General features: G+C 27.9%; 2 protein-coding genes across 4 annotated transcripts; both read left to right on the forward strand.

The window, feature by feature from the left end:
• The first annotated feature begins 382 nt into the window (after window positions 1-382).
• Window positions 383-8,129, forward strand: LOC111421746 (uncharacterized). 3 transcript variants are annotated; one of them, XM_071194737.1, is made up of 5 exons: window positions 405-578; window positions 632-758; window positions 840-2,164; window positions 6,813-7,317; window positions 8,054-8,129. In XM_071194737.1, exons 3-5 carry the CDS (start codon window positions 1,226-1,228, stop codon window positions 8,056-8,058), a joined length of 1,449 nt encoding a protein of 482 aa, XP_071050838.1. In that variant the 5' UTR covers window positions 405-578; window positions 632-758; window positions 840-1,225; the 3' UTR covers window positions 8,059-8,129. The 3 variants fall into 3 exon arrangements, with proteins under 3 accessions (XP_022910695.2, XP_071050838.1, XP_022910696.2); XM_023054927.2 differs by lacking the exon at window positions 8,054-8,129 and having other exon boundaries at window positions 383-559; window positions 6,813-7,390; XM_023054928.2 differs by lacking the exon at window positions 8,054-8,129 and having other exon boundaries at window positions 6,813-7,390.
• On the forward strand, window positions 8,115-14,811 carry LOC111421745 (nicotinic acetylcholine receptor beta2). The gene is made up of 11 exons (XM_071194735.1): window positions 8,115-8,203; window positions 8,257-8,453; window positions 9,354-9,463; window positions 9,515-9,695; window positions 9,896-10,052; window positions 10,102-10,405; window positions 13,133-13,398; window positions 13,449-13,561; window positions 13,612-13,998; window positions 14,055-14,417; window positions 14,465-14,811. The coding sequence occupies exons 1-9, from the start codon at window positions 8,143-8,145 to the stop codon at window positions 13,822-13,824; spliced, it is 1,602 nt and encodes a 533-aa protein (XP_071050836.1). The 5' UTR covers window positions 8,115-8,142; the 3' UTR covers window positions 13,825-13,998; window positions 14,055-14,417; window positions 14,465-14,811.
• Window positions 14,812-15,054: the final 243 nt, after the last annotated feature.

Consider the following 15,054-nt stretch of genomic DNA (forward strand, 5'->3'; position numbering starts at 1 on the left):
GAATAATTCCGATATAAAATCTAAATTAATCCAGTATAGCGCCATCTAACTTTTCGATTCAAACTAAAATAAATTTCGTAATAATTGTTATTTTAAAGATATTTATTTCTAATTTTATAACTTTTAATTTTTTATGTAACTTTTTAATTCATTTTTAATGAATTAAAATGAATTAATTAAATAAATTTACTAAAATTAAGTTAAAAAGATTTGTTGTATATTGGGTTGCCTATATATTCAAGAAATATTAAAATTAATAATAAAAATCGGTAAAAATTGTTTAAATATAGGTTAATATACCTTATTTTGATTTTAAAACTGTTTTCTTTTCGATTAAAGGAAAAATCACTTTTAGTTTTTGAGAAAATATTTTTTTAAGTTTATGTCAAATTTGTTTCAAATTTGGAGGTTAACGTTTTGTATGAGTTAGTTTTAAAAAGCTGTATTAAATCGAATTTTTGGAAAATAATAATGGAAGTTTCGTAATTTGTTTATAAAAGTGTCTTCTTTGCAGTAGAGAAAACCGTTGGGATAAATCACTTTAGTTTTTGAGAAAAAAGTTTGTGTCAAATTTGGAGGTTAACATCTTTTATGGGTTAGTTTTAAAAAGCTGTATTAATCTATTTTTTAGAAAATAATAATGGAAGTTTCGTAATTTGTTTATAAGCGTCTTCTTTGTAATAAAGAAAACCGTTGGGATGAATCACTTAGTTTTTGAGAAATAAATTTGTGTCAAATTTGGAGGTTAAGTTTTATGGGTTAGTTTTAAAAATCAATTTTTTTTTGGAAAATAAGAATACACATTTCGTAATTCATTAATGTAAGTGTGTCCTTTTCAGGAAAAGAAACCGTTTTAAAAAAATTTCTTGAAAAAAGCATACATAGACAGTTTTTAAAAACAGTTTGAGAACATATGCACGATTTTATAAAACGGAAGTCGGAAGTTAGAGGACGATATCGCCGGTGGCATAACTTATTATATCTATCTTTTCCGTGTCAAAGTTGCGGAGAACTTTGAGAAACTTTCCGGCACACGTCGACTGACAATGAGACTTTGCGGATTCTTCGCTTACAATAGCTGCTTTGGCCCCCTTTAAAATATAGTTTTGCTTACGTGCGATGACACGATCTCTCCGATTTCGAGGACATTCGCCCCAAAAATGAAATATGTTTACTAAATTATCTTACGGATACAATTTGTCAAAGTTTTTAAAAGACTTCAAAAATGTCAGAAAAAAGCGATGACAATGAAACAGACGTTAAATCTCGCTCAAAGATTTCTTCAGCCGAATCAAATGTCTCGGATAAATCACGTAATTTTAGTTTATCTCATCCCGGAAGTAGTCGAAGTTGTAGAAGCGGAAAAAGTAGTCGTTCAAGGTCACCGATTTTGTATAGTTCAAGTGAAAACGAATCCAAAGAGAACGAAATTGATGATTGGAATTCATTAAATCGGCAATATCTCCAAAAACTCGAAGATTACCAAAGAGAACAGGAATGTTACGAAGAAGAAATTAATAATTATTGTAGATTAATTCACAGCGCCCCTTTAACATTACAAAAAACTCAAAATAAAGTGTGTAATTTAAACGTTATCGATGAAATCGACGAAGAAAATGAAGAAGTTTATTTGTCAGATTCGATTAATAAAGAATCAATTTTTTTAAGTGAAGATGAAATTTTAATAACACCAAGACAGAAAGAAGTGCCACCGAAAAAGATATGCATTCGCCCGAACACTCCGGTTATATTCACAAAAAATGTGTTATCACCACAAAGAAATGTTTCAACAGATTCAATTGAAAAACACGAATCACAACCGAATCAAAGGGTAAATATAGGAACGAAAACTTTTATCATTCGCAACACAAATGACGCTGAAAAGCGATCAATTTGTACGCAAGTTGAGAATTCAACATCTTTACCTCACTCGGTCGATGAAGATTCTTCATCTAACGTGACTTTAGAGCCGAATATTGTCGTTTTAAATAAATCACCTTGCAAAAATCTCAAAAATTGTAATAGTCCTAAAGGGGATGCTCCGGATGCTAACAAAACGAAGGGCAAAATAAAAAATAAAAAGAAAAATTTGACGAAAAAGAAGAGATCGTGGAGGGTTAAGAAGAATGCGGTCGATTGTAGGAAAAGTAACAGTTCATCAGAGGTAAATTTACATTAATACTGTATTTGCGGAATCATTTTTAAATAATCAATTGGCAATTAGTTTAATTAATCGTAAAATTAACAAAAAATAAATAAAACGATTTGCTTTTGTGCGATTATTCTCGTCGGCTAATTCATTAAAATCACCACAATAAATTATTTAAGTGGTGGAATATTCATGAGGATTCAATTTATATCCAACATCCGATAATTAATAGAATATTTCACAAAATAATAACAAATGAAATTAAGAATGATAATTATTTTAATAGGATTTTCATAAATAATCTCAAATTTTAACGTGAAACGTTTAAATTAATCCCAATGTAAATTTAAAGTTACTCTAATATTCGGGGTATTCCCCAAGTTGTCTATATGATTCTTGAGAAATAAATTTTTGAAATGATCGACAATTTTTTCGAATTTTGCAATTTTCGCCGATTAAGTTTTAAAAATTCGTATTAAATCCACTTCTTGGAATATGAGTATGAAAATTTCTCAAAGTGTTAATAAGAATGTCCTCTTTCCAATAAAACAACCCGTTTTGAAAAATAGCATTTAGTTTTTGAGAAAACAATATTTTAAGTTTTGATCAAATATTCGATGTTGCAATTTTCATCGATAATCTTCAAAATACGCTATAAAATTAGTTTCTTGAAGGATTCATGTGGAAATATCACCAATTATTAATTAAAGTATCCTCTTTTTAATGCAAAAAGCCGTTTTGAAAAATCACTTTTAGTTCTTGAGAAACAAATTTTTGAAATAATTGAAAATTTTTTCGAATTTTACAATTTTCGCCGATTAAGTTTTAAAAATTCGTATAAAATCCACTTCTTGGAATATGAGTATGAAAATTTCTCAAAGTGTTAATAAGAGTATCCCCTTTCCAATGAACCAGCACGTTTTGAAATATAACTTTTAGTTTTTGAGAAAACAATATTTGAAGTTTTGATAAAATTTTCGATGTTGCAATTTTCATCGATAATTTTTAAAATTCGCTATAAAATTAATTTCTTGAAGGGTCCTTGTGGAGATATCACCAATTATTAATTAAAATATCCTCTTTTTAATGCAACAAGCCGTTTTGAAAAATCACTTTTAGTTTTTGAGAAATAAATTTTTGAAATCATCTACAATTTTTTCGAATTTTGCAATTTTCGCCGATTAAGTTTTAAAAATTCGTATTAAATCCACTTCTTGGAATATGAGTATGAAAATTTCTCAAAGTGTTAATAAGAATGTCCTCTTTCCAATAAACCAACCCGTTTTGAAAAATAACTTTTAGTTTTTGAGAAAACAATATTTGAAGTTTTGTTAAAATTTTCGATGTTGCAATTTTAATCGATAATTTTCAAAATTCGCTATAAAATTAATTCCTTGAAGGATCCATATGGAAATATCACCAATTATTAATTAAAGTATCCCCTTCTTAATGCTACAAGCCGTTTTGAAAAATCACTTTTAGTTCTTGAGAAATAAATTTTTGAAATAATCGACAATTTTTTCGAATTTTGCAATTTTCGCTGATTAAGTTTTAAAAATTCGTATAAAATCCACTTCTGGGAATATGATTATGAAAATTTCTCAAAGTGTTAATAAGAATGTCCTCTTTCCAATAAACCAACCCATTTTGAAAAATAACTTTTAGTTTTTGAGAAAACAATATTTGAAGTTTTGATCAAATTTTCGATGTTGCGATTTTCATCGATAATTTTCAAAATACGCTATAAAATTAATTTCTTGAAGGATTCATGTGGAAATATCACCAATTATTAATTAAAGTATCCTCTTTTTAATGCAACAAGCCGTTTTGAAAAATCACTTTTAGTTCTTGAGAAATAAATTTTTGAAATCATCTACAATTTTTTCGAATTTTGCAATTTTCGCCGATTAAGTTTTAAAAATTCGTATAAAATCCACTTCTCGGAATATGAGTATGAAAATTTCTCAAAGTGTTAATAAGAGTGTCCTCTTTCCAATAAACCAACCCGTTTTGAAAAATAACTTTTAGTTTTTGAGAAAACAATATTTGAAGTTTTGATAAAATTTTCGATGTTGCAATTTTAATCGATAATTTTCAAAATACGCTATAAAATTAATTTCTGGAAGGATTCTTGTGGAATTATCACCAATTATTAATTAAAGTATCCCCTTTTTAATGCAACAAGCCGTTTTGAAAAATCACTTTTAGTTCTTGAGAAATAAATTTTTGAAATAATCGACAATTTTTTCGAGTTTTGCAATTTTCGCCGATTAAGTTTTAAAAATTCGTATAAAATCCACTTCTTGGAATATGATTATGAAAATTTCTCAAAGTGTTAATAAGAGTGTCCTCTTTCCAATGAACCAACACGTTTTGAAAAATAATTTTTAGTTTTTGAGAAAACAATATTTAAAGTTTTGATAAAATTTTCGATGTTGCAATTTTAATCGATAATTTTCAAAATTCGCTATAAATTTAATTTCTTGAAGGATCCTTGTGGAGATATCACCAATTATTAATTAAAGTATCCCCTTTTTAATGCAAAAAGCCGTTTTGAAAAATCACTTTTAGTTCTTGAGAAATAAATTTTTGAAATAATCGACAATTTTTTCGAATTTTACAATTTTCGCCGATTAAGTTTTAAAAATTCGAAGAAAATCCATTTCTTGGAATATGAGTATGAAAATTTCCCAAAGTGTTAATAAAAGTGTCCTCTTTCCAATAAAACAACCCGTTTTGAAAAATAGCATTTAGTTTTTGAGAAAACAATATTTGAAGTTTTGATAAAATTTTCGATGTTGCAATTTTAATCGATAATTTTCAAAATACGCTATAAAATTAATTTCTTAAAGGATTCTTGTGGAAATATCACCAATTATTAATTAAAGTATCCTCTTTTTAATGCAAAAAGCCGTTTTGAAAAATCACTTTTAGTTCTTGAGAAATAAATTTTTGAAATCATCTACAATTTTTTCGAATTTTGCAATTTTCGCCGATTAAGTTTTAAAAATTCGTATTAAATCCACTTCTTGGAATATGAGTATGAAAATTTCCCAAAGTGTTAATAAGAATGTCCTCTTTCCAATAAACCAACCCGTTTTGAAAAATAACTTTTAGTTTTTGAGAAAACAATATTTGAAGTTTTGATAAAATTTTCGATGTTGCAATTTTAATCGATAATTTTCAAAATTCGCTATAAAATTAATTTCTTGAAGGATCCTTGTGGAGATATCACCAATTATTAATTAAAATATCCTCTTTTTAATGCAAAAAGCCGTTTTGAAAAATCACTTTTAGTTCTTGAGAAATAAATTTTTGAAATAATCGACAATTTTTTCGAATTTTGCAATTTTCGCCGATTAAGTTTTAAAAATTCGTATAAAATCCACTTCTTGGAATATGAGTATGAAAATTTGTCAAAGTGTTAATAAGAGTGTCCTCTTTCCAATGAACCAACACGTTTTGAAAAATAATTTTTAGTTTTTGAGAAAACAAAATTTGAAGTTTTGTTAAAATTTTCGATGTTGCAATTTTAATCGATAATTTTCAAAATACGCTATAAAATTAATTTCTTAAAGGATTCTTGTGGAAATATCACCAATTATTAATTAAAGTATCCTCTTTTTAATGCAAAAAGCCGTTTTGAAAAATCACTTAGTTTTTGAGAAATAAATTTTTGAAATAATCGACAATTTTTTCGAATTTTGCAATTTTCGCCAATTAAATTTTAAAAATTCGTATAAAATCCACTTCTTGGAATATGAGTATGAAAATTTCTCAAAGTGTTAATAAGAATGTCCTCTTTCCAATTAACCAACCCGTTTTGAAAAATAACTTTTAGTTTTTGAGAAAACAATATTTGAAGTTTTGATCAAATTTTCGATGTTGCAATTTTCATCGATAATTTTCAAAATTCGCTATAAAATTAGTTTCTTGAAGGATCCATGTGGAAATATCACCGATTATTAATTAAAGTATCCTCTTTTTAATGCAACAAGCCGTTTTGAAAAATCACTTTTAGTTCTTGAGAAATAAATTTTTGAAATCATCTACAATTTTGCAATTTTCGCCGATTAAGTTTTAAAAATTCGTATTAAATCCACTTCTTGGAATATGAGTATGAAAATTTCTCAAAGTGTTAATAAGAGTGTCCTCTTTCCAATAAACCAACACAAATCACTATCCGTTCCATCACTAGAAATCGTCAACTGAAATATTCTAGCGCCTCGCCCGCAAGCGACCTCGGCGATTTGAGACAAAATCGTTCATTACATATCTTGGTAAAGGCCTTTTTGCTGTAATCTTTTCCGTTACATCGAGGTTTTATTGTATTTCAATGCGATTGTCATAAATTATCGCAAATTTTAACCATTATTTCTAAACTAATAACTTAATATTGTATATATTAAAAGGATTAAAATAAAATAAGGGGGCGTATCTGTTGCTTTAAACTTCTTCTTTGACACAATAGGGACTCGATTCGGATTCGAAACGTTGGATTTAAGGGACCGGAATTCGGATTAATGGGAACCGAACGAGATTAAAAATAAAACTCTCGTCGACGGGCGAGTTTGTTCCTCTTTTTATCCCGTTTTCCTATTTTTTTGTATTTTTTTGTTTTACTTTTCTGTTCTATACGTCTAAATTAAATTTCTTTTTTCAGATTTCGCTAAATTCGCCAAAAAACTTGAACGTTTTTCTCACCCAACCAATTCAAGATAAAAATCGTTTACAATTTTCAATCTCAAACGATCACCTTAAAACGAACACCCCGGTATCATCGAAAAACTCTCAAGACATCGAATTAAAACGGGATGATTATTTAAATAAAGAGTATTGTAAAGAGATATTGGGCGATTTCCGGTTAGGAGAGGAAATCGCGATAAATTTCAATGATCTCGATTTAAATGAAGACACGTTTAAAATGAAAGGATTGGAATTGATAAAAACGCCGGGTTTCTTGGTGTTAAAACCTATTGGTATTCAAAACGAGATGGTTTCAGGAAACGAAACAAACGGAGAAAACAAAATTAAACCATTGGTGGAGTCGAGAAGACATCAGAACGTTGATATGGAATTTTACGATGTCTCCAACATCTCCACCGTCACTTCCCCGAGGGTGTCTTTACGGTGGAATGAGATTTTTACTCCCAATCTTAAACTCGATTGTAAGGATAATGAAGATTTAGGTTGTATTTGTTTAAAATGTTTTAAGAAAAAAAAATAAATAATTAAAAAACATTTAAATCTTCCTCTTGGACAGTTTCAAGAAGAACTAAGTACCAAGAGATTATGTATCGCTTAAAATTTATGACCTAAGAATGGAAACGCATTGAGTGTGTTTAAAGTCGAAAGTCAAACCTCATTAAACGCCGGTCAAAATTTGGTCTCGTGTTAAAACGAGATAACTAACTTTTCAAGTAGTTTCGTACCTCGAAACCTTAATAACACCTTTATAAAAACATCCAAAATTCATTTTTAATTAAAAAAATGATTATTTTCATTGTTAATTTCACATTTCCGTTACATAATTTGATACTCCAACGAACAAACATCCCATTATTCGGGAAATGTGGATTATAATCCGATATCACGAGGACCAATTCGTTGGGAGGGGTAGGTTTCGATAAAGTTATTGTCCGGGCATAAATTAACATATAAATTCTATATCGAGAGATAATCACAAAAGCGTAATCGAGAACGCTTTATGGTTTCACCAAAAATTGGCTTGAAAACCCGATTTTATTAAATTGACTACATTTTTTTTTTTACAAAACTTAATTTATTAACCCATTCTGTATCAAAAACATGTTTTTATTACAACCCGTGGTAAATTTCAAGTAAAATCCACCTGAAAATCAACCCACAAACTGAGCAGGCGCTAAAATATCGAACGAATTTTAGTTTGAAAACGAGATGCTGGGCGTGAAAATCAACTGGAACCAACCCTGATGAAGCAAAAAAGATTTATGTAGTTATAAAAAGAAAAGATTATGTGGAGAACACAATTAGCATTGTTGGTGTGTTTAATAAGTTTTTGCCATGTCACTAAAGGTAAGCATTCAACACTTTATTGAACTAATTTATCACTTAATTCTATATTTTAGGTGCTATTGAACAAATAGAAGCAAATCCCGACGCTAAAAGACTTTATGATGACCTATTAAGCAATTATAACAGACTTATTCGACCCGTTGGGAATCACACCGAAACTTTAACAGTTTATTTGGGGCTAAAATTATCTCAATTAATCGAAATGAATTTGAAAAACCAAATTATGACCACAAATTTATGGGTGGTACAGGTAAAAAAATATATTTGACATTTATGTCAAATTTGACATTTAATTATCAAAGACTAAATCATTTTGATTTAATAATTTAAACATTTCTCAACATCACTTTAATTTGTTATGAATCAAGAATGTTTTAAAAATTTTAATCAATATTTCAATTTTAAATTTTATTTAAATTTAAATATCGACAATTATTTAATTTTCTATTTGACGTTTAAATGTCAAATTTGACATTTACAATTTTTTAATATAACTTTTTAATCCAAACGGATTTTTTAATAGTTTCGTACTCAATATTTATTAACATCGACGTGTTTGTCGTAAAATTTGAATGAAGGTAATAAACTAACGGTAATAAAATTCGAGAAATGTCTGTAAATATCAGAAAATATCAAATTTAATGTCTCGGGGATTAAATTCCGAACGATTTGTTTCGTATCGTTGCAGGATGTTGTACTTGAGTTTATTGTCATTCGTCTAATATTAGGATTTGTGTACAAATATTTCAGTTTTAGGAATGAGAATTGTTTTCATATATATTTTTCTTAACTTCGCGTTTGGTAGATCTTAAACAATCAAACAACTTTAAGTGTTAACGTCAAAATCATTGATTAATTGATTAAATTTACACTTTTTTGATCTTATAAGATTATAAATGGATATTTTGAATTATATTTATATTCCTTCAAATACATAAACACTTCCTGCATTATCGGCTATATAATATTATTTCCTTATCGCTAGATGGAGACAAAAACACCTAATTCCATAATGTTAGAAGTACTTTCAACTTTATCGGTTATAAAGTTTGATAATTCCCCTAAATTTTAACATAACTTCTCCATATCCATCCCAAAACTAACTCGATGATTAAAATTTATAATCACCTTCATTTCGAACTCCTCACAGAAATGGAACGACTACAAGTTGCGATGGAACCCGGAGGAATACGGCGGAGTTGAGATGCTTTATGTTCCATCTGAACATATTTGGTTGCCTGATATAGTTCTTTTTAATAAGTAAATTCAAATAAATTTGATTACCAAATAGTGATGATTTAAATTTTGCAGTGCCGATGGAAATTATGAAGTAACTTTGATGACAAAGGCTACTTTAAAGTATACGGGGGAAGTTGAATGGAAACCACCCTCGATTTACAAGTCCAGTTGTGAGATCAACGTCCAGTATTTTCCTTTCGACGAACAGAGTTGTCTTATGAAGTTTGGCTCATGGACTTATAACGGATTACAGGTATTAAAGGAAGGGGGTAGAACTTTACGAGGTTATCAAGGAGGATTATAGAGGGTTTCAAGTTTACGGGGTCTTAATTTCTTAACAACAAAGAAATTTGCATTAAATAACTCTATTTTTTTAAATTTGATGATGAAATGATTTAATTTTTGAATTGTGTGTATATTGAGTTGCATAACTTTTCGCATTTTTCTTTTTAGGTTGATTTAAAACATATTAATCAAAAAGAAGGAAGCAATCGCGTTAACATCGGTATTGATTTATCAGAATTTTATTTATCGGTTGAATGGGATATTTTAGCAGTCCCAGCGACGCGAAATGAAGAATATTATCCGTGTTGCCCCGAGCCATTTTCAGGTTAAACATTTTTGTATCAAATTCTTTATTGTAACTTTTTTTGTTGTAGATATAACATTTAAAATAACAATGCGAAGAAAAACGTTATTTTACACCGTAAATCTAATAATCCCCTGCGTTGGAATAACGTTTTTAACAGTCCTAGTTTTTTATCTTCCATCAGATTCTGGAGAAAAAATGACTCTGTGCGTTTCAATTTTGCTTTCTTTGACAGTGTTTTTCCTTTTATTAGCCGAAATTATCCCACCAACTTCTTTGGCTGTTCCACTTTTAGGAAAATATTTGCTTTTTACGATGATTTTGGTTACTTCTTCGATTTGGGTTACGGTTTGTGTCTTAAACGTTCATTTTAGGTAATTAAATTTATTTATTATTTGTATTTTTGGTGTATATATTTTTCATTTTTTTGAATCTGGTTATCATTCTTTCCATTTACTTTCGGTTCTCCTTTTTTTGCTCTCTACGCTACCGGAAGATAGCGCTAGTTAGCATAAAATATCACTATGTTACATATTTTTATTGAACTAAAACTAGAACTAACACTAGACCTAGAACTAGAAAGTATTGGGTTTAGCCGCACATCTCTCAACACGGCTAAACCCAATACTTCTTTGTTTGAGATATGATTGTTTTAAATTAAATTTTATAAATCTAACCTGTCATAAGTGAATTAAAAAAATCATAACTTCCAAATTAGTAGAAATAAAGAAATAATTTTTGATACATTAAATACTAATTAAATTTGCTTTAAAATGGTTTTTATTTCGTGGTGATATCTCAATTCGTTCTTGAGATATGATTTTTTTAATTTCATTTTTGACAAGTTAACCTCAATAACAACACTGAGTTGATTTAAAAATCTTATTACCGGGATTTATAGGAATGAAAGAATTATTTTTGGTGTGTTAAAACTAGATTAAATTTACTACAAAATGGCTTTTAAATCATCTTAATATCTCAATTAGTCTTTGAGATATAAATCCTTAAAATTAAATTTTATAAATCTAACCTGTTTTAAGTGAATTAAAAAAAATCATAACTTCCAAAGTAGTAGAAATAAAGAAATAATTTTTGATACATTAAATATTAATTAAATTTGCTTTAAAATGGTTTTTATTTCGTGGTGATATCTCAATTCGTTCTTGAGATATCATTTTTTTAATTTCATTTTTGACAAGTTAACGTCAATAACAACACTGAGTTGATTCAAAAATCGTAACACCGGGATTTATAGGAACGAAAGAATTATTTTTGGTGTGTTAAAACTAGATTAAATTTACTACAAAATGGCTTTTAAATCACCTTAATATATCAATTAGTCTTTGAGATATGATTCTATTAAATTAAATTTTATAAATCTAACCTGTCATAAGTGAATTAAAAAAATCATAACTTCCAAATTTGTAGAATTAAAGAAATAATTTTTGATACATTAAATATTAATTAAATTTGCTTTAAAATGGTTTTTATTTCGTGGTGATATCTCAATTCGTTCTTGAGATATGATTTTTTTAATTTCATTTTTGACAAGTTAACCTCAATAACAACACTGAGTTGATTTAAAAATCTCATCACCGGGATTTATAGGAACGAAGGAATTATTTTTGGTGTGCTAAAACTAGATTAAATTTACTACAAAATGGTCTTTAAAGCATCTTAATATCTCAATTAGTCTTTGAGATATGATTGTTTTAAATCAAATTTTATAAATGTAACCTGTCATAAGTGAATTAAAAAAATTATAACTTCCAAATTAGTAGAAATAAAGAAATAATTTTTGATGCCTTAAACATTAATTAAATTTGCTTTAAAATGGTTTTTATTTCATGGTGATATCTCAATTCGTTCTTGAGATATAATATTTTTAATTTCATATTTGACAAGTTAACCTCAATAACAACATTGAGTTGATTCAAAAATCGTAACACCGGGATTTATAGGAACGAAGGAATTATTTTTAGTGTGTTAAAACTAGATTAAATTTACTACAAAATGGCTTTTAAATCATCTTAATATCTCAATTAGTCTTTGAGATATGATTCTTTTAAATTAAATTTTATAAATCTAACCTGTCATAAGTGAATTAAAAAAATTATAACTTCCAAATTAGTAGAAATAAAGAAATCATTTTTGGTACATTAAACATTAATTAAATTTGCTTTAAAATGGTTTTTATTTCATGGCGATATCTCAATTCGTTCTTGAGATATGATTTTTTTTAATCTCATTTTTGACAAGTTAACCTCAATAACAACACTGAGTTGATTTAAAAATTTCATCACCGGGATTTATAGGAACGAAAGAATTATTTTTGGTGTGCTAAAACTAGATTGAATTTACTACAAAATGGCTTTTAAATCACCTTAATATCTCAATTAATCTTTGAGATATGATTCTGTTAAATTAAATTTTATAAATCTAACCTGTCATAAGTGAATTAAAAAAATCATAACTTCCAAATTAGTAGAAATAAAAAAATCATTTTTGATACATTAAACATTAATTAAATTTGCTTTAAAATGGTTTTTATTTCATGGTGATATCTCAATTCGTTCTTGAGATATCATTTTTTTAATTTCATTTTTGACAAGTTAACCTCAACAACAACATTGAGTTGATTTAAAAATCTCATCACCGAGATTTATAGGAACGGAGGAATTATTTTTGGTGTGTTAAAACTAGATTAAATTTACTACAAAATGGCTTTTAAATCACCTTAATATCTCAATTAGTCTTTGAGATATGATTCTGTTAAATTAAATTTTATAAATCTAACCTGTCATAAGTGAATTAAAAAAATCATAACTTCCAAATTTGTAGAAATAAAGAAATAATGTTTGATACATTAAATATTAATTAAATTTGCTTCTAAATGGTTTTTATTTCGTGGTGATATCTCAATTCGTTCTTGAGATATGATTTTTTTAATTTCATTTTTGACAAGTTAACCTCAACAACAACATTGAGTTGAATGTTTCTAGTTCTAAGTCTAGTGTTAGTTGTAGTTTTAATTGTTATTCAGCGTTAGTAGCGTATTTTTTAACTAATTATGTTTTTTTGATATTTGTTTTAAATTTAAGATCACCCTCAACTCATAAAATGTCACCGTGGGTTCGAAAAATTTTCTTGGAATGGATGCCACGGATGTTAATAATGCGAAGAACAACGTATTCATTACCAGAATACGACGATAATCAACCCCCGAGAGGTTTTACAACGAGCGAATTAGATATGCAATTAAACATGGGTGATCCTTTTACTTCCGATTTTAAAATTACAACGAGAGAACCCAGTTTTGTTTTACAAAATCAAGATCAAGATGATAAAATTAAAGCGCACTCTTCAAGTTGGTTAATTAATTTGGTATTTTCTTTTTTGATTAGTATTTTGTTTTAGTGACTTGCTCTTCTACGATAACACCTAAAATTCTATCCGCTAACGTTTTGGCGGCTTTGGAAGGTGTTCGGTTTATTGCCCAACATATTAGGGATGCCGATAAAGATAATGAGGTACAAAAAGTTTGTTAATATTCATTTTTGATTAACATTTTTTGTTGTAGATCGTTGAAGATTGGAAATTCGTTTCGATGGTTTTAGATCGCTTTTTCTTGTGGGTTTTTACTTTAGCTTGTATCGGTGGAACTTGCGGAATAATTTTCCAAGCTCCTTCTTTATACGATACAAGAGTTCCCGTCGATCAACAATTAACTAATATCCCAATTTCGAAAATATTCCAATTACCCCCTTCTCACATCCCCATAAACACTTTATAAGGAATTATCAGTATTTATTCCTTAAGTAGAATAAATTAAGATCGTTATGGAATAATAATTTTTTTATTAGCCTCCCACAGAAGCGATAACAACGCTTAAAATCGGACTCATTTTAAAATATGTTCCTAAAAAAGATATTGTTTATAAATCTATTTGGTTTTATTGTTGCATTGCGTAAGTTATTTTTAATTTAGCCTTTTAAACTAAATTTATTCATCATTTTGATTTAGCCCCGGCGATAAAACCATGTTTTAAATCAAAAATGGTCTCAAATAAATGTTTACAAAAAAATATACCCTACATAATCTCAAAATTGGGAGCAAAAGGCTACAAAAATCTTGGAATCCCACCGTTAGACCCTCTCATTCTATCAGAACCCATCATTTACGACATCCCTTTAGGAGTTAAAACCAATCTTACACTAAACAACATTCAAATAATCGGCCTTTCAAAAGTCAATTTAAAAAACGTACGATTTAGTTTGAGAAGAAATAAATTAAAGCTACGTTTAAGATATCCCACATTAAATATTACCCTAAATTACGATATTGATGGATTTCTAACTGGATGTGGTTCGATTCAATTAAATTTAAGTAAGTCGTTTTAATTAATATTACAATTATTTAATTTTTCCTTTAAGAAAACGTCGATGTCGCTTTAAAACTCAATTTGGATATTTTAAAATACGGAAAAGAATTTATTAAATTACCCAAAACGATTCGTAAAGGCCAAGATATTTTTGCGACAAGAATCGGTGACGCCGAAATTAAATTTGATGGTTTAATTGAAGATGAGATATTACAACAAGGTTTTAATCGAATTTTAAACGATTATTTTTTGGGTTTATACCATTCAACGAAAGAAGGAGTCATGCTGATGCTTTGGGATGTTTTGTACAATTTCATTCAACCAATTTTGGATAAAACACCGCTTGATTTAAACGATTAAAAAATTCTTAATGTAACAAGATTACATAAAAAGTTTAAATAGATCTTATTTATTCAAAAATCCTTCAATTCTCAAACAAATCCTTTCGAATCCTACGTTCTCAATGCCATGGAATAAGAATGTAATTCTTATTCAGTTTAGTACAAGAAATTTTCCTTCAACCACATAAGAAAAGAAAATGTTTTTTATAAAATCAAATACGCTACTTTTATTAACTCTAAACTTATTTTTATTTATTATTTGTGAAAAACTACGTAAGTTTATTTTAACAAAATTAAGAAA

Source organism: Onthophagus taurus, chromosome 3 (assembly GCF_036711975.1).
Source record: "Onthophagus taurus isolate NC chromosome 3, IU_Otau_3.0, whole genome shotgun sequence".
NCBI lineage: Eukaryota > Metazoa > Arthropoda > Insecta > Coleoptera > Scarabaeidae > Onthophagus > Onthophagus taurus.